This window comes from Propithecus coquereli, unplaced genomic scaffold (genome assembly GCF_000956105.1).
Source record: "Propithecus coquereli isolate 6110/MARCELLA unplaced genomic scaffold, Pcoq_1.0 Scaffold122, whole genome shotgun sequence".
Lineage (NCBI taxonomy): Eukaryota > Metazoa > Chordata > Mammalia > Primates > Indriidae > Propithecus > Propithecus coquereli.
In genome coordinates, this window is record NW_012136303.1 from 2499824 (window position 1) to 2519868 (window position 20045).

General features: G+C 46.5%; 1 protein-coding gene across 1 annotated transcript in view; it reads right to left on the reverse strand.

The window, feature by feature from the left end:
• Positions 1-3259: 3259 nt before the first annotated feature.
• The window catches only part of CHMP4B (charged multivesicular body protein 4B), a 42342-nt gene continuing 25556 nt past the window's right edge, over positions 3260-20045 (reverse strand). Inside the window, exons 2-5 of the mRNA XM_012637719.1 lie at positions 8564-8741; positions 6805-6919; positions 5363-5489; positions 3260-4128 (exon numbers count right to left, since the gene is read on the reverse strand). Of these exons, the coding sequence (XP_012493173.1) occupies positions 4064-4128; positions 5363-5489; positions 6805-6919; positions 8564-8741 (485 nt within the window). The 3' untranslated portion in view covers positions 3260-4063. The remainder of the gene's footprint in view (positions 4129-5362; positions 5490-6804; positions 6920-8563; positions 8742-20045) is intronic.

A 20045-nucleotide genomic window follows, 5' to 3' on the forward strand; every position in this document is an offset into this window, starting at 1 on the left:
TACCCCCGCCGCTGCCGCTTCTGAAAACCTGTCTGCGAGTCCCTGAGGGAAACGGAAGGCTGCCTTAAAGCCTCACCTCTACCCCTCCCCTGGCCCCCAAATTATCACCTGAGCACCTAATTTTCTTCCTTCCTTCTTTCCTTCCTGTTTTCTGCTCCTCCCTTTCCTCCCTGTTTTCCCTGCCTGACTCTTAAGGACTGTGCACATCCTCCGTCGCAGATCCCAGCCATCCTCTCCCGTCCCACCTCCCACTGCCTCCCACCTCCCGAGCAACTCCCACCCCCACCCCGCCCCCAACTCCTCCTGGGCCTCCCTCCCAGGTTCCCTTGGCGCCCCACTCCTCACAGGCACACTTAGAAACTCTGCTCCTTCAAGTGCAAGTGCAAATCCCACTGCTCCTGGCAGACCCAGGCAACAGTACCCCCCTCTGACCTTCCACCTCACACAGATGTTCCCTCACACACCCTTGAGGACCTGATCTGTGCCAAGCAGGCCCAGGGGCCAGGAAATGCGACCGCCTCACTGCCAGGTAAGGGAGTGGGAAGTACTGGCAGGAGTGCTTCCTGGCAGGGGAAGCACCAAACCCTGCAGGAGGATGAGGAGGGCAGTGTCCAGGAGACGAGGAGTAGGGGGGGGATGATGGGGATGAAAATGGGGGTGGGTCATGGAGGGGCCACGTAAGCCATTCTGAGGACCTGATCCTGTCGACCTTGAGTATTCCAGAGTGTGGGCCCAGCCCAGCTACACCACAATTACGCAAGGGGATTGTTAAAAATGCAATTCTAGGGACCCCACCCAGCTCTGGGATTTTTAACAAGCTCCTTGGCTAAGGCCGATGCACCTTTAGTTTTCCAACCGCAAAAGAGGAGAGGATGGGCCGGGCGCGGTGGCTCACGCCTGTAATCCTAGCTCTCTGGGAGGCCGAGGCGGGCGGATTGTTTGACCTCAGGAGTTCGAAACCAGCCTGAGCAAGAGTGAGACCCCCGTCTCTACTAAAAAATAGAAAGAAATTAATTGGACAACTAAAAATACATAGAAAAAATTAGCCGGGCATGGTGGCGCATGCCTGTAGTCCCAGCTACTCGGGAGGCTGAGACAGGAGGATCGCTTGAGCCCAGGAGTTTGAGGTTGCTGTGAGCTAGGCTGATGCCACGGCACTCACTCTAGCCTGGGCAAACAAGACTGTCTCAAAAAAAAAAGAGGAGAGGATGGAGGCAGACTTAGGATGTGAAAGGGGCAAGTGTCATGATCAGATCACTTTTTTAGAAGACACTGGTAGCACTGACCACAAGTCTGTCTGATGTTTTTGGTATCTGTCTCCATGGTGGACCCTGTTGGTGCCACCTACTCAGTAACTATTCTTCCTTCTTCCTTGCTAACAGAACCCCAGTTTTGTCCAGGTTATCAAGTAGGCAGGCACCGATATACTCAGGGAAGGGGGGCTCCACTCCTAGCCCTAGGGGAGAGCCCTGATTGGACCTCTTTGTCCAGTACCCACTCTCCCAGACTCCCTTGAAGCAACAAGTGGCCATCTGACAGTTGCAGCCCAAGAGACATAAGGACTAGTTTGTGCAGAGTCTTCTGGGAAAGGCTTCCCTTCCTGTTAACATGGGCAGAGGTGGAGTAAAAGCAGGCAGGTGCTGAGCCTCCTGCTTCTTGACTGTGAGTATGTGATAAGGGCCATCTCATGACCCATAGGTAGCACGCCTAAGAAGCAAAGCCCACATGCCCAGGATGGCAAAGTGGAAGGAGGCAAAGAAATTGGCTCTTTAGGACATAAACCCAGAACCCCACCACCACCAAGATTTCTTGTTCTGAGATTATTAAGACGGTAAGCCCTTTGAGGGCAGGCACTCAGTCTGTTGTATGCACTCCCAGCACCTTAAACAGTACCTGGCACACAGTAGGTGCTCAATAAATGTGTTGAATAAGTAAGGAAATGTCTTCATTGCTTATACCAGTTGGTTGACTCTTCTGTTGCTTGTAGCCAAGGGATCCTAACATGGCAACTTCTCTCTCCCGCTCTGAGAGCCTCCTAGAACAGGAAAGGGGCTGGGTACTGCTGAGCACCGTCTCCCACAGGCCCGGGCACAAGGCCCACATCTAGCAGAAATAAACAGTTATTTCTCAGAGGAGTCCCAGACACTGCCCTGGACCTAGTTTCTGGGCCTGCAAGTTCCCTCACCCAGACTTCTCAAGGGCACGAAGCCCCCAAGGCAGCTGATGAGAGGAGCTTAAGAAGGTCCACTCCGGATCTCCCGCACTACATGATGCCTGGGCCACACCAACTAAGAAGGTGGAAGCCGGCAGCAAGCATTGCTACTAGGTTCTTCTTGAGGTGGAAAGAACTTCTGAAAATAGCCAGACCCAAATTCCGTACAAGTCACACATTTTCAAGCCACTGTCAACAAGTCCCATTTCTAAGTGTGGCAGCCCCGGGAAGAGGAGTGAGGAACAGGGTATGAGCCACTTCACACAGACCGGACCTATGGAATGAGCTAGTCCCATCCCACCCTCTTGCCTTCCAAATAGGAAAATGAGACCCAGGGAGGATAGGCAACTTGCCCCAGGGCATCGAGTGAGCAATGACAGTGTCTAATTTTAAACTCAGGTTGGTTTTAATCTTAAGAGGTTTGAGGACAAAATACAGGGGGACAGAGGTGTCATTTCAATACTGCAAATCTGTATGCAGAATTAAGGACGAACATGTATATACCTACTTTTCTGAAGAGAGTAGAGTCCACAGTGTTCATCAGATTCTCAAGGGGACACAAGACGAAAGAAAAGTAGAGAGAGTGGAAGGGGCTGGGCCGAAGTCACATGGTGAGTCGCAGCAGACCTGAGATGACCTCTGTGTCCTAGATTCTCAGTCACTGCCCTGCACTTCCTGCCCATGGGAAAGGCCATTTTCTTCAATGTACCAGATGGACCTTGGCCAGTGGGAACACCCTGGTTTCTCACGGGCAGAGGCTCCTGCAGGCACTGCCCACGGACCCTGGCAAAACACACGCAGGGAAGACCCTGGAGCTGCACAAGAACCAACTCACCCTGAACTGTGCTCACAGGGTCCAAGCAAGGCGAGGGCCACTCTAGACCCTGAACAGATTTCTAGTAAGACAGGTTCTTCTCTTTGGTTCAAATTGTTGATATACGTCATGGTCAAGTCTTCTGTGTGTTTCCACAGACTCCACTGCACACCCTGCTGGCCTGGAAAGGGTCCACTCCCGAGGCAAATGATTGATTAAACACAACAGCAAAGTATGAAAATTAATTGAGATATTTAATAGACAGTGCAAACCATAATTTCATCTGAATATAAATGTATGCATGTTTTCAATGAGATATCTATCAGTTATCACAAACAGCAACAAGGACCTTAGAGCTATGTTAGAAAACTGTATAGCTGGAACTTAATTCTAACAATCTCACTTGCTCTCAAGAGAACATCATCCATTTCAAATTAGTGTTACAAACTCCAAAAGACCAGGGAGTAGGAGCGAGGAGTGGGCCAGAGTGGTAGACACAGAGCCAGTACACAGGTGATGGACAGAAATACAGCTCTCAAGGAAATCAAACTCAGATGCATTATTACAGCTAAGGACAAGGAAAAGCCTATGGCTTTTAAAAAACGACTTTTCTGCCAGTACCATACAAGTATACAAAGAGATGTGCGACAAGTCAACTGACTTAAAAGGACAAAGGCTACATTTTCAGGTCATTTCAACTGCAAACGGTCGACCCTTTCCATTGAGGATTCAGCAGTGGAGTTAGCGTAGTCCAGAAGCTCAATGTTGGATTTGCAAATACAGTTTATTTTACAGAAATTCAACATTATAAACAGCAGGCACCTCCCACCCCGCCCGCCCCCCTCCCCCCACCCGTCCCACTGGGTGCAGACCATGCTATGCAGAGAGTGAGCAGCAATGTGGCCCTACTGCTTTGGAGTGAGACTGGAGAGCGATGGAACCTGCCTGCACCACGTCCTGCCTGCCCCGCACACACACGCGCCTGCCCACTGCACAGGCCATCAGAGTCTGTCTGGGCCCAGCCCGCACTGGCCCAGTTACATGGATCCAGCCCAGTTCTCTAATTCCTTCATGTCGTCGTCTTCCTCTTCCTTCTTCTTGGCTGTGCGAAGAAAGAGAAGGTTATTTAGGAGGGCTGGCTGTGGTGCTTTCAACACATTCTGGCTGGGAGCTAGGGCTGTGCTGTGTGGTGTCCACCTGACAGGCCTTGCCCTTGCAGCCAGCCTCATCTCCAGGCTGTCAGTGGACTGCTTCTTGGTGCCTAAAGGCTGCAACAGAAAACCGGGCACACTTTCTGCAGCGCCTCCTCTCCACCCCCCGCAGGGCCAGGTGAAACAAGGATTCTACACTGAGAATCCATCAGGGTTCCCTAGAGGCCTCGGTCCCACAGCATCCAAGGTAGGGGGACAGCAGGAAGAACCCCCAAGAGATCTAATCCTTGCCAACCCCTCACTCCTCCTCAAGGTACTTGAACCACCTGTATACACCTTCAGGCAGCCTGCTGGACAGCTCTGCCCACATATGCCCCAGGCAGCCAACTCTATTTGAAGGGCCAGTTCCTCTTTATATACAGGAGAGGGAGGTGCCCACAACCTGGTCACACACTGTTCCCAGGGCGCTCTCTCTATGCCATATCAAACTGCCTCACTTTTTCTAGAAGTTCTGTGTAGAATACTTCTACCTGGGGGTGAAATATTATGGGAGAGGGGAAGAAGAAAGAGGAAGAAAGAAATGGAATTTTTATAGAACCAGGTCTCTGAAAGAGCCAAAGCTGTTTCCTTCCCATAGGGGCTGCCTCTGAGGCCCTGGGCTTTTCCAGGTGCGCACAACACAGGATACTAGACAGGGGACAAGAACTGTCCTGGACTTAAACTTTCATACCTTCTCACAGTGCCTGGAATTTTCTCTTCTTTGGTAACATAGGAAAAAAATCATTCTAGAACAGAGGTTCCCAATTAGGAGTGATCCCTCCAACCCCTGCCAGGGACATCTGACTGTGTCTGGAGACATTTTTGGCTGTCATAGCTCAGGGGCAGTCACTATTGGCACCTAGTGGGTAGAGGCCAGGGGAGATGCTAAACATCCACAGCGCACAGGACAACTCCACCCCGACTCCCCACCTTGCTGCCCAAAGGATTATCTGGCCGTGTCAACGGTGCCAAGATTAAGAAACCCTGCTCTTGAAGGAAACTAGTAAAGGGCAGGTGACATTGTCTCTGTAGTCATCCTATCTGGTTCTCAATCCTGGGCAAGCTCAGGACCCAAACCAAAGGCAACCAATCAGAAGATCATGAGATCACCCCCATGTGGCATCCTGACTCCAGGTAAGTACTCACCGGGTTTTGATGGTAGGGCTATAGAGGGAACATTTGGTAGAGGGACTGTTTCAGGTCCACTGATTTCCAGCAGATTCTTGTCTAGTTCCTCCTGTTCTAGTTCTTCTAATTCTGCCATGAGTTCATCCTGGTAAAAGGAAACAGAGTGAGCACTCTCCCTGGGAACCCCAGCCCCTGCAGCCATGCCTCTTACGGACACTGAGTGGACACATACACCCTTCTGAGAAGGTCAGAGAGGAGATAAACTCCAGGTTCCACCCACTGTGATTCAAAAATCCTAACAAGCTTCTACTAGGGAACGTAATACACTGTCGAGCATCGCTGATGTATACATCTGGTGTCCTGTACCAGACTGTGAGCATCTGGGAGAGGAGATCATATCTTTTCATTCCTATTTCATCTGAGAGCTGGGCACAAAGAGTGTATGTTCAGGAATGTTTCCTGAAGTGAAATTAACTTGATTAGTCCATCAAACTCCAGAGTGAAACATGAAAGCCCTGGTGCTGAGAGCTAAGGGTAAGAGCTGCAGGCTGTTTACTTAGTTATACAGTGTGGGTCAGAAAGCACAAAGATTAGGATCAGTGGAGAGGAGCTGACCTTCAGGAGACTCAAATCTAGCACATAATAAAGTACTGTCAGCAGGGGCTGACATTGTATTATAAAACCTAAAGAGACTCAAGGTCCCAAATTGCTACAGCAGATATTGGTAGGTGGCCAAGATCCAGACAGATCCCTCAGGGGTCAAATGTAAATGCTCCCCCCTTGGCTTCGCCTTTACCTCATGTTGGAGTTGTCTGAGGGCAAACCCTATAAACTTTTCCAGGGCATGGTCACCTCTGCCACCCCAGTTCCAAGCCCAGGGCCCATCACAGAAAGGTGAACTGTTGAAACCAATTGTCTGAAGGGTCCCAGTGAAGGTTCTATTACTCTACCTAAGCTGCTACCCCAAACAGGGAAAATGTTCCTCAAAATCCAGAATTCAGACTGGGCATAGTGGCTCACACCTGTGATCCTAGCATTTTGGGAAGCTGAGGTGAGAGAATTGCTTGAGGCCAGGAGTTTGAGCCTGATCAACATAGTGAGACACCATCTCTAGAAAAAAAGTAGCCAGGCATGGTGATGCACTCCTGTAGTCCCAGCTACTCGAGAGGCTGAGGCAGAAGGATCACTTGAACCCAGGAATCTGAGGTTGCAGTGAGCTATGATGATGCCACTGCACTCTAGCCCAGGAGACAGAGTGAGACCCTGTTTCTGTGGGGAAAAAAAATTCCAGAATTCAGGGAGGATTAACACCATGCCCTGTCTATGTCCAAGTCTCTGGAGGGGTAAGAATTGGTGATTTCCAAACCAAATACTCCCTGCCTGAGAGCCTTCAAGAGCACATCAAGGGGCAGCCTGGGTGTCATTTATGAAGCTTATGTGATCTGTACCAAACTACTCACCTCGTCAAACTCTTCTCCAAACCCTACGGGTTTTGAAATTGCTGTTGAAATCTCCTCTGCAAGTTCCTGCTGGTCAGCAATGTCCTGCATTAACTCATCAACTTTATCGATGTCCCTTTAATGAAATGGACAGATGTCATATGAATTGATTGGTCTGTGTAAAGAGGGCCTGCAAGGCAGGAGCAGAAACCCCATTCCACACAGTCAACTTCCCAGCCACACCCCCTACAATTACTCCCTGCAAGGAATTACTTGTCATTATTGCCTTCCTCCAACCCTTTACAATAGAGAATCACAGAATCAAGGGGATGGAAATGTCCTTAAGACATAACCTACTCCAACATCCTAAGGAAAGAAGGCTTAGCAAAGTTCAGTGGTCAAGGTCCCAAATGCAAATTAGAAAGCATGTCAGATGAGACCACAGGACTTCTAACTCCTGGGCCAATAAGCTCTTCAAGCCCAAGGGCAACTCTGTGTGGGGGCAGGGGTAATAAAATCACAAATCATAAAATATAGCCACGCCACCTGACAGGCCCTTCCCATCTACTCAAATCCACTTATGGATCCTCTACTAGCCAAAAAGGCAAGGCAAAAGTGCAGAATTGTTTTCTATACCTGTCGATTGACACAAGTACAAATACACAATTGTGCAATATAGTATATACACATGTACTTGCTCAGCCCAATGAATATCCACCTCAGACAACACTTTGCTTATCTGAAGGCTACTTTTCCTGCTACCTCACATTTCTAGAGCAGCATCAACAAACTTTTTCTGTAAAGGGCCAGATAATAAAAACTTCAGAATTTATGGCCATAAGGTCTCTGCTGCAAATATTCAACCCTGCTGTCTAACACAAAAGCAGCCACAGACAACATGTAAATTAATGGGCATGACTGTATTTCAATAAAACTTTATTTACAAATATAGGTGGCAGGGCCACAGACTGCGTTTTGCCAACCCCTGTTCTAGAGCACAGCTGAGTACCCAAGAGGAAGGAAAAAAGGCTCCAAGCACTATCAAATATATGCTACCAAATCTAAGCAATAAAACAAATGTAGAATTTTGTTCACAGGAGAGGTCCTCATTTAGAGTCTAGTTAGTTAGACTAGTCCTGTCCTTTAGTTACAATTTTAGCAAGCTTATACATCTAGTTTCTTAGGCCACTACTCATGAGAAGTAGCCATATAGAAGAGGAAGGACTGCCCAGGCCAAGAACATTGTCAAAACAACAATCATAACCTGAGGGCAAGGGAGGAGGCAGAAAATTTCATTTAAGCAGACATGAGAATAGATCCAGTACCCTCCGATGTACCACACATTTCAGGGCCCCTGAGAGCATCAGGAAAAAGTCATGGATACTGACTCTAATCCCAGTTCTATCCAAGCTCCCATATAATCCAGGGCAAGTCAGCTTTCTTCTCTGGGACACGGCTTCCCCACCTTGATAATCAGAGGCCTGGGCAAGAGGACCTTCCAAGAACCTTTCCAGCTTGAAACTATGCTCATCACAATAACCCTGAATTACTCAGAAAATATTTTTTCTTTCCATGAGATCTGCTTCCAAAGGCTGCAGGGCACATAATCTATTTTAGAGGAAGTTCCCAAAAAGAATGCAAATTAAAACAAACTCAGATGCTTGAATGGGTAAGTCAAGGGGTCCATCCACCCAAGGCCACAGCCCGGGCATGAGGCATTCCAGGGCCAGCACTGCCCTGCCTCGCAGGTGCCTCCCTCCACCAGCAGGTGGACACGTACATGTTGTCGTGGGCAGCCTTCATGGCCTTGGCCGCATAGCCCATGTTCTTGAGCACCTCGGTGTTGGTGTTGGCATTCTCCAGGGCCTCCCGCTGGAACTCGATGGTTGATAATGTGCCATCGATCTGTGCCAGCTGCTTCTCATACCTCTTCTTGCGCTTCAGTGCCTGGAGGGCCGCTGCATGGGGGAGAAAACAGGGTTTCAGAGAGCCCAGACACAAGGTGATGTCCTAGTGTTCACTGGAGTCTTCTCCCCAGTTGTACTGGATACACCTCCGTTGTTGCCTCCACTATAGCAGAGGGTTAATGAGGGTTAATTCTTCTACACAAAGAGCACACACAATTTACTAAGAAAACTATATAAAATTCACATACCTCAGAACACAGCCAATAAACAAGGACAAAAGCAAAAACTCACACTCTGGTAACTACACACACACACACACACACACACACACACACACACACACAGATCAAAGCATGGACAGGCACTCAGAGAAAGAATGCGCTTTAAGATCAAACTACCTTAGGTTCAAACCTCAGGTGACAGACTTAGGTGAGCTATTTAGCGTCCCTGCTGGGGTCACTGAGAGGAGTAAATGAGATAAAGTACATAAACATCACCACCCCCCAAAAAGGGTAGCTTTGTTTTGTTTTGTTTTAAGAGACAGGGTCTCATTCTGTCACCCAGACTGTAGTGCAGTGGCATGATCATAGCTCACTAAAGGCTTGAACTCCTGGCCTCAAGCAACCTCCCACCGCAGCCTCCCAAAGTGCTAGGATTATAGGCATGAGCCACTGTGCCTGGGCTGCTCTAATTACTATTATATAAAGCAACTTTAAAGTACCATTTTATACCAACTAAATTACAAAAATAACTATACCAAATACTATATCAGTTTGGGTTAAAATGCTATTTCATACAAAGTTAACAACTCTGTAAATTGTTATAATGCTTCTGAAAAGTAACATGGCAACAAACAGCAACCGCCATAATGATGTTCTTGCCCTCCGACCCAGTGATTTCCTACTGGACATTTATTCAAAAGCAAAAAGCCCCATGCCTAAAGATGGTTACTATAGCTTGTGTCTCTATCATAGTGTAAAAGAAAATAAAGTTTCAGGACCCTCTAAATTTATTATGCCAAGGGGGAAGTCAAGCCCTGGAGACTGAGTTATATAAACATGTCTGCAATTCTGCTTCTTAGATTATAGCTTAACTCTCTTCCTTATTGTTCTTATTCTGTAAATGACCAGGAGATCAGAGACCAGACCTCTCTGCTTCCAATTACTGATCTTTGTTATAGATAACTGCCTCCTTTATTGTCCTGCATCTAACCAAGACCAGATGATGCAAAAGACCCCATGACTGCTACATCTTCTACATTCTTCAGTGTGGAATGTTAAGCATATCTTTCCTGAAAGAACAAGACCACCTCAACTAATCAGATCATTGTAACTATGCATTAAGCCTTATATGGAAAGATGCTGAAATTCTGTTAAACTTCCCTAAGCTTTGTCTATTATAAGTAATCTCAAACTTCTACACTTCAGAACACTGACTTCCATTCTTTAGAATCTGTGTTTCCAGGGTGGCCTGTCCTCAACTTTGCACTTGAATAAACTCTCTTTAAACTAGATTCTGACCCTTTTGATTATTTTTAGATTGACAACAGAAAACATAACTAAATTAAAAGAAAGAACTCACTGCCATGGACATGAGTCAGACATGAGTCTGACTATTTGGCAGGCCAATGACATCATCTGTCTTAGCCTCTCAGCATGTTAAGGCTGTGAGAGATCATCTCATTTGAAGGTCCAGTCAAGGTAAGCAATTTAACCAAGGTGCATTTGGGGCAGAGGTGGGGCCAAAACCACATCTCCCTACTCAAAACACAGATTTCCTTCCCCTTACTGTCTCATCCTCTCTTTCCAGATACACTGAAAAGTATCTTTAGCACACATCTTAGATGGTGTTGGGGCTCAGGACACATTACCCTAAAATATTAATATGACTGTAGGACCAGAATATGCCACCCCCAAATATACTTCTTTGGCATAGTTTGAGCTAGTGACACAGAGCAGGGACCCCTCTTAAGGGCCTGCCAGGCCCCTCAAGCATGGAAATAAAGGAAAATCTTGAGTTCCTTTAAGGGAAGTTCCAGGATGCCTGGCTAGCCTTGAAAAGTGAATGGGCAACCTGAAGAAAACAATGACCTCCTAAGCGAGGTGTTTTGGTTCCCTACGGAAACTAAATGATGGTATCTTAACATATGTTCTAGAGTTTTTCAGAAACCCTCACCAGATGGAAAATTCAGATAAGGAGGAAACTGAGGAACTGAACTCAGACCGCCAATCTTAGTTCTAAATTTTCCCCTGAGGGCCCTGAGGGGCCCTCCACAGCCATCTTAACATTCCTTTCCACTAATCCAAGAATCTCTGAATCCACCAATCCTCCGCCCCCTACACTTCAGGATATCCCATCTTTTTGGGCCAGGCCAATATATAACCTCCACATCTTGATTTGCAATTCTGCCTACCTGAAATGTACCTCTGCCTTTAAAAACCCCAGCTAGTAAGCCATCGTGGAGTTCAGGTTTCAAGGTTAGCTGCTCGTTCTCCTTACATGGTGACCTACAAAGAAAGCCTATTTCTCCTGCTGCAACTCTCAGCTTCAATGTCTGGCTTTACTGTGCCAGTGAGTGAACCCCAATTTGGTTTGGTAACACTGGTTATTCTAAGAAACCGCAGACACAGGCGTAGCTCCAAAAAGCTGTCCTTTTTAAAAGAAATGCATATCTGTAAAGGAAATCTAGACTAGTAAAAGTATCTGTATCAGGAAAGTGGCTACTCCAGACAACTTTAATTACCTTTTTTTTTGGAGACCAGAGTCTCACTCTGTTGCCCGGGCTCGAGTGCCATGGTATCAGCCTAGCTCACGGCAACCTCAAACTCCTGGGCTGAAGTGATCCTCCTCCTGCCTCAACCTCCCGAGTAGCTGGGACTACAGGTGCGCGCCAACATACCCCAGCTAATTTTTTCTATTTTTAGTAGAGATGGGGTCTCGCTCTTGCTGAGGCTGGTCTCAAACTCCTGAGCTCAAGCGATCCTCTTGCCTAGGCCTCCCAGAGTGCTGGGATTACAGGCGTGAGCCACCACACACGGCCTAACCTGATTTTTAATCTGCATACAAACACAACCTTTACTCACCATACAATTCCTCCCCTCATACCCCCATAACTTGTGCCATAACTTAGTGTTGCCACCACCCCCCAGAAGCTCTAAGCCCCTATTCCTTTCTGTAGCTCAGGATGCTAATATAAGCTTCAACCATCTGACCCTTCCTCAAGCCTCATATTTTGTGGGACTTCCATGAGTAGGTATGTAACTAAATATGGTTTTTCTCCCGTTGATTGGTCTTATATCAATTTAATTCATAGCCCAGCCAAAGAACATAGAAGGGTGGAGGGAAGCCTTTTTTTTGCTTTCCTACAATGAGCATCAAAGCCAAGAAGGAGGCTCAGCATAGACTCAGATAGAAGGAATGGCTGGGTTGGGTCAGGGAAGCTCTACATAACCAACCGCCTTTGCCACAGACAAAAATGTCAGAGGGAAGATGCCCTGGGGGAGTCCTGTAAGTGCCCCCAGAGCCTGAGGCTGCTGACCTGCTTCCTGTGACTTCCTTGGTGCTGTGCTGCTTTTCCACAAAAGCTACCCAGACACACCCTCATCACCATTAAGCCTGGGGCCAATGTCCCACAGGTACCCTTTTCCCGGGTCCCCTCCAGCCCTCTCCAGCACCCAAGATTCACCAAGGCCTTTTGAGAACCTGCTGCATGGTAACCGAGCAAGGGGCAGTCCCGTCCACCTCCTAATTTCACTTACTTCTCCAGCACCCACTCATAGGGCAGAGATCCCAGATCCCATTTGAACAAAGGGACTGGGCATCAGAAAGGCATGTGGGAAGCGGGGGGCTCAACCAGTGGTCTGTATAACCCCCCTAGCCCTCCACTCTTCTCCACCACAGGCTCAGAATGATAGCAGGTGCCTCTGAGACAGTTCTCAAGAACAAACACTGAGATGGCAGAGCCACCTTGCTTCTCAGTGTCCCAAGGATAGCAGGAGCTTGATAAAATGTTTATGAAACTGATTTTATACAGTCAGCTACATTCTTAGTTTTAAAATAAAGTTATTTCCCTATTAACATCATAGATTTAGAACTGCTTTATTTTTTTCTCTAATACATTTTTTTTTCCTTTGGAGAATTCTCAGAGAACATCTAATACATTTTCATTTGACAGTGACTCCTTGTATGCCAATTCTAAATTTCTCTGGCCACCACCTCCACTTCTAAAATACCCTAAGCAAAAAATGTTCCAGAAGCAAATACCCAAATATACCAGGGAGGTAAGCAAAAGACACCCTCCCCACATGAATGAAATAACGCTCATATAATTCATCTTTGCAGACTCACATCTAGCACGATGACTGGTACACAGTAAGTGCTTAATATATATCAAATTGAATCTCTAATTTCATCTGTTTTATAAGGTTTTCATATATTCTATGCAGGGTTCTTCATGTAGGATGCACCCATATTTTATCTCTTGTGTATCTCTGACTCAGAGGCGAAATGACAACATCTGCATTCCTCCTGGCCCATAAAACAGGAACTTCTAGCAAGCACCCTGCTGTGAGGTGTGCCTTCTCTGAGCAGGGCAGGGGAGTGTGCTAAGCAAACAGCCTGGCCCCCCAGGTCTCTCCCTCCTGCCAGCAGGGTTCTACAGCCCCTTCCCCTCCATGCAGTGAAATCTCCTGGATGGTGTCTAGTAGGGTCTGTTGATTTTTTTTTTTACCGGATCTGACTTGTGTGTGTATTTCTCAACTAGTTGAGAACTCCAAAGAGAAAGGCTACATGATTAATTTTCCCCCTCAGAAGCCCCCAAACATGCTTCATGAGTAAAGTAACCTTGAAAATAGACATGGAGTCAGCATCTAGGTTGCAGGAATATGTGTAGACATAAATATTCACAGCACTTGAACCATCTCCAGTATCTTACAAACACATGGCACAGTGGTGAGGTATAACTTAGGGCAAACTAAAGGCTTAGAGGAACCAGAGGGCTTCACAAGTAAAATGGCACTCTTCCTGAATACTGTTACCCTTAAAGTAAAACTTCCTCCATCTCATCCTTATTTCTGACAACAAAATTTGCTTCTTTATGCAGCCAAAGTCTAAAGGGCCAAGCCCAATATTTATATAAATACATACTGTCTCTTACTGTCTTGTCTTAACTGCTCCAAATTCCTCATAGTTTGATTAAAAAAGCAAGTACTAGGTTAAAGTGGAGCTGTTCATCTAAATCAAATGTTTAAAAATGAGGCGTCCAAAGAAATCCCTTTTCTGCCAAAGAACCGCCAGTGTCATTTATAACACAATGGCTTTAATAATTGAAATCTAACCCAGGCTAAAAGAAGTTTGAGAGGTTGCTTTTAGATGGAAAAAAAATAGTCCTTGGAATCTCCATATTTAATTATGCCTTTGCCAGTTCCAAGAGAGTAATTACAGCAGCAATTACAGAATCTAATAACCAGCTTTATTGGCTCTGAATGCTGAAGCAAAAACAACTCCAACCATGTTGAAATAAACATTGGTCTCCAGACATTTGCTTCATTAGACCCTCCAAACAGCTATTTAGAGGAAAGAAACAGAAGAGATACCCTAAGAAGCAGAGAAACCAGTTGAAAAGACGTTTACCCAGGACTGGAAATTCTATCTGCAAGTCAACTGTTAGACTACAGAAATCACTTTCAGAGAAGCCATTAGTTCAATACAACTGGATAGGACATTTCTTTCTCCTAGACAAACTTGAATTCTCGTCGAAAAGTTGCTGAGGAGGGCAAGTTTGCCTGCCCGAGATCTGAGGGTGTTCAGTACAGGGGCAAACAGCCCAGGGCATCTCAACAGATGCCAAGAAGTCATAACCACATACCCATTACTAGTATTGAGAGATTCAGGCATAGGGTGAAGGAGGGCCCAATAATACGCTCGCACCAAATGAATGTCTACAGTCCTTTCAAAGACCCAAGAGTCTACAGCTGCAGTCCTCTAGCAGAAGGTATAGCACTGGAAGGAAGAAGAGTGCCTCTGCTTTCCCACTCGCAGCATAAATGACATAGCAAACACAAACACTCTCCAGAGGACGCTTACACACAAATGCAACACCAGGACTCCAGCCTAAGTGAGCATTCTGAAGAACCCTCAGCAGCCTGGTCACCGCAGGGCTACTGGCAGGCAGGGAGCCGAGTGACGCTGAGGGAACCCAGCTTTGTCTGCCTCCAGCAATCTCACTCCGATGCTCCCTGCTCATTTTGCCTGTGAATAAATCTCAGATGTCCAGGTTATCCTCATAGCCAGGAGAAGCACACGTGGCCCTCAAGCCACTAGTCACTAGTTGCTGAACAGGGGAAGGGGCGGGGGGATGTCATCTGCCCTGTGTGTGTGGCAAGAAAAGACTCAAAGTCAAAATAACACAGTTAACCACCAATGTCAAAGAAACCCATCCTCCTCCTGTAGGAATGATTATTAGTAACCATCCCTGCACCACATGGCATCAGAGATTCCACCAAACCTTGCCCAAGCAAGAGTTACAATCTTGGCATCATGAGCAAAGGGGGCTCAAAGGGCTCTCAGAGATACTGAAGTCCAAACCCTCCCATCAGATAACTGAGAAAAATGAAGCCCAGAAAAGTTGGCACAGCTTGCCAGTACCCCACAGTGAGTCAGAGGAAGAATCAGGACTAGAACCCAGGGCCCCAGCCCAGGGCTCCTTCTACCATCTCAAGTCTGTTATCTCCAAATTAAGTTGCTATAAATAAACCAGCAGTTCCCCCTGCCACAAGAAAAACAGTCTGCCTAACGCTCTTTCATCCAATTTCCAAACCTGCCCTTTGCGAACTCCATTTAAAAGCTCATGCTGACAGATGAAAGAACTGGAAAGTTACCCAATTTGCTCTTCTGAATCCCCAGTTAGAAGAAAAAGAAAAAAGAATGGAAAAGAGGTGCTAATCTGCCCGGTTTGAGAGTACCTTCCTCAAATAAGTGCTGCTGACATTGCATGCAGTTTCAGGAGACAGGGCAGGGGTGGGCTATCATTTCTCTATCCTGTGTAAGGGTGGCTAGGACAGCATGGACCTACAAGACCTACAGAAAGTTCTCAGAAACCCAAATGCACCTTGGAAGCCAGACAGAGGCTGTTTCATGTCCACCATTGCTCAGTGTCTCAGACTCACCTGCAGGACAGAGGGCCTCATCCTGCAAAAGCCTTGGAATGTTGTTCCTGTCCTTGCTGTATTTATTCCACACAGCTGAAGAGCTCAGGCCAGAGGTGCAGAAAGCTTTTTTCAGAGCAGCCCCCTTCTCTGTGATGTATCTCCCTATTCCCCTAATTTGCTCTCCATGGCCTGGAGCTAATGAACTCCATTTAGAGATGGTAAAATAAGTACTTGTATATGACCAGGAAATAGGAGTCTGAAACCCTGCTGACTTCATCAGCTAACACACAGCGAGTACAGTACTCACCGCAAGGGAAAATTCTAGAGAGAAAGAAAGGAGCCCCTTATCTGTTTAACAGGGACAAAGATGAAAGAAATAAGCCCCACAATCAACAACCTAACAGAATATCAAACTGCTCCAAAATCATTTAAACAGCACATACAAAGTGTGTTCTGTAAAAGGTATGATAAAACACCTCCACAGTCAAACAAGCTTAGGAGATGCTGGGTCACATTTTGTTACAATGGTCATTTAGGGAATCCAGTTGTCCAACTTAAGAGTTTCAGCTCCACCATCAAGTAACCCTAAGCAAATTAACCTTATTAATCTTCATGATAATAATAATAATACCCATCTCACAGGGTTATTATGAGGATTAAAGTGAGGTATGGACGTAAGGCACAGGGCCTGATATGCAGTAAGTGTTCAGTAAATGTTGGTCACTGGTATTATTAACTCCAGGACTTCTCAGAGTCTACTTTAATAGAAAGAGAACACCAACACCCCACTGGCCCACAAGAAAAAAGAAAGAAAGAAAGAAAACAAAACAAAAAACCAACAACACACACATACACCAACATCTGCAAAACACAGCTTGAGAAAACCAATTTAAAACCACTTCATCATTTGGCCAATGCCAGCGTCCATCAATCTCTGTCCTTGGCTGATGCCTTCCCACACTGGGGCACAGAGAAAACAATGTGAGGCTTGGTGCCAGAAGACCAGGTCAGAATCCCAGCCCTGGTGCCATGTAAGTATCAGTAAGTTATTTCACATCTCTGAATGTGTTTTGTCAGATGCAAAAAGGGGGTGATACCACTACCCCAACGACGGATAAGAAAGATAATCTCTATGAAAACACTCAATGAATGTGAGCATTCTCTCCATCTTGCCTGTTTCTTTCCCCCTTTGCCTCTCTTTCCTTGTCTGTGTCCAACATTCTCTCTGGGCATCTCTGGATCTTCCCTGTCCTGTCCCATCTCCTAGCCCAGTGTGTTCCTCTAAGAATGAATATATGGTAAAGATATAACATGTAACAGCAGCTAACATTTATGAAGGGCTTCCTGGGTGCCAGGCACCATGATTGGTATTTTACATGCTCATCGGCTCTTCCCAACATCCCTATGGGGTAGGTACTGTTACTATCTCACTTGAAAGATCAGGATATTGAGGCTCGAAGAGAGTTTATCACCTATCTGAGTCATACAGTTAGGTAGTGACTGGTCTAGATCAAAGGCAGGATGCCTATCTGCAAAGGGCATGTTCTTTCTCCATGGAGGAACATCTACCCTGCGCCAAGCAGTGTGCTGGGCCTGCTTCTGCCTGAACCCGGGGATCTGAGAGCCTCCAGTGCCTTCCCCAGCCCCGGATTCCACGAGCTAGCAGTCTGGCACAAAGGGCATCCAGAGGGCAGCCCAGTCTGCTCAGAAACTCTCTATTAACTCGTAATCCATGGCTAGGCAGTCAAAGCCTCTGACTAGAAAAAAATTTTTTTCTAGTGGATTTTAAATTAGTTAAAAGCACATGTGATAAAATCCAACCATTTTATCTTCCCCTACACTTAGGCTGACGATTCTACATAGCTGAGGAGTTTGCAGGGAGTTTTTCCCCGTGTTTTAAAGAATAAGTGTCTTCCTCATACCTGTCCTGTGTCTCCCCTAAACCATAAGCTTCTCAAGAGTGGAATCTATATCTCTGTGCCACTAACGGCACTGAGATAGGGAGAAGGGAGGAGGCACTCCTTAATGCCCGACTTGGCCCTGTCATTTCTTTATCTGTCAGTGCCCTCTGTCCTCTCACCCCATAATGGCCTCTAGATCTTTTGTTTTTTTTTGAGACAGAGTGTCACTCTGTCACCCCAGGTAGAATGCAGTGGCATCATCATAGCTCACTGCAACCTCAAATTCCTGGGCTCAAGTGATCCTCCTGCCTCAGTCTCCTGAGCAGCTGGGATTACAGGCGTGTGCCATGAAGCCTGGCTAAATTTTCTATTTTTATAATAGTAGAGATGGGGGTCTTACTCTTGCTCAGGCTGGTCTCGAACTCTTGAGTTCAAGCAATCCTCCTGCCTCAGCCTCCCAGAATGCTAGGATTACAGGCGTGAGCCACTGTACTGCTTGACATTAATCTTAGATCTAGAGGAAACTGTTAGGAGTTACTGGTACAGCAGTTAAGGTTATGCCCAATTTAAAGATAGGCAACTAAAGTCACAACGGTTCAACAACTTGCTCAAGGTCACAGAGTTAGAGGTAATGGACAAGAAATGCAAGCCAGGTCTCCTGAACAGATAATGCTCCTTCCACTACTCCAGGAGAGGCTTGTGTCTAGATGGAACCTGCAACACAAGTTCTGTGATCCTGGATCTGGCTTCCAGTTCCAACTCTGCCATGACTAAATTATGTCGCTGAGCAAGGCCTATCACTTTTAGGGCCTCAGATTCTTCATCAAAGATATGGGAAGGGTGGATTAGATGTTCTCTCTAGGTCTTTCTCCAACTCCAACAATATATGAACCCATATAGTTCTGAGATTTCCAGTAACTGCATTGAAACAAACACAAAAGGCTTTTTTTCTGGTTGACCCTGTGTGATCCTGAAAATGTAATATCTATATACTCCATTTCCCAAGTATTTCACATAATCAAGTTCTCCCCGTCCAAAAACATTAGCAGCCTCTCTTATTTTAACTGATTTCACAAACTGAGTTAGAAAGATCAGAGACTCCCTCTAGCCTCTGAACCCTGCTGCTCCAGCTGGGCAGAGAGAAATTAGTACTTAGATCCAATGTTTGCCACAAATGTCACTTGGGAAGCAGAGGTAACTATAGTTAGAATGCAAACCGAGATGCCCTTACCCTCCACCTCTTTCCAAGTTTTGGCACTGCTGCCCTTCTCTCTCTGAAATTCCTCCCCCCCGCCAGCCCTGGGGATCCCCCTAGCTTAGCAGTCCCCAACCTTTTTGGCACCAAGGACCAGTTTCATGGAAGACAATTTTTCAGCCACTCCCCAGCACTAGCATCACAGCCTCAGCTCCATCTCAGATCAGCAGGCATTAGATTCTCATAAGGAGCACGCAACCTAAGTCCCTAGATCCTTTACACGCACAGTTTACAGTAGGGTTCGCGCTCCTATGAGAATCTAATTCCGCTGCTGATCTCACAGGAAGCAGAGTTCAGGCGGTTATGTGAACAATGGGGAGCGGCTGTAAATACAGATGAAGCTTTGCTTGCTAGCAGCAGCTTACCTCCTGCTGTGTGACCTGTACTGGTCCATGGCCTGGGGGCTGGGGACCACAGCCCTAGCTGGCTCCCCTGCCCCACAGCCACTTCTCCTTGAGCTTTTTCTAGGACCTTTCCCTCCTCTTCTCAATTCCTAATGGTTGGAACTTAAACCTTGATCCTGGATTCTTCTTTTTTCACATACTAACCTGGGCTAACACCTGTTCAGAGCCTTGTATTTTGTTCTTTCATTTTGAAAATGAACAATTAGTCTTATCAGCCCATTTTAGAGATGAGGAGATTTGAGCCATGGACAGATTAAGTAACTTGCTAAACTCTCAAAGCTTACGAATAACCAAAAGGCAGAGCCAGGATTCAAATCCACAATCCTTCTTCTGCTTGTAGCCAAGATAGATGGTAGGGACCAGATTTTACCCCTCACCAAAGATAAATGACATGTTTTTTGAGACACTAGACATCAGGCAAAAAAGGACAATGATCCCTAAGAGCTAGGAAATAAACAAGGTGAACCCTATGATCATCCTCAGTTTATTGCTCTGAGAGTTTCCTAGCCAAGGTGCATGGACGAAAAATCCAGGCAGAGCCTAGCAGACTTCCTGAGATGAGATAGAGCTGAGAGTCTGAGGAGACCAAAGCCGAGGAGTTCACAAGAAAGAGTACCAGAGGCTGGGCGCGGTGGCTCACGCCTGTA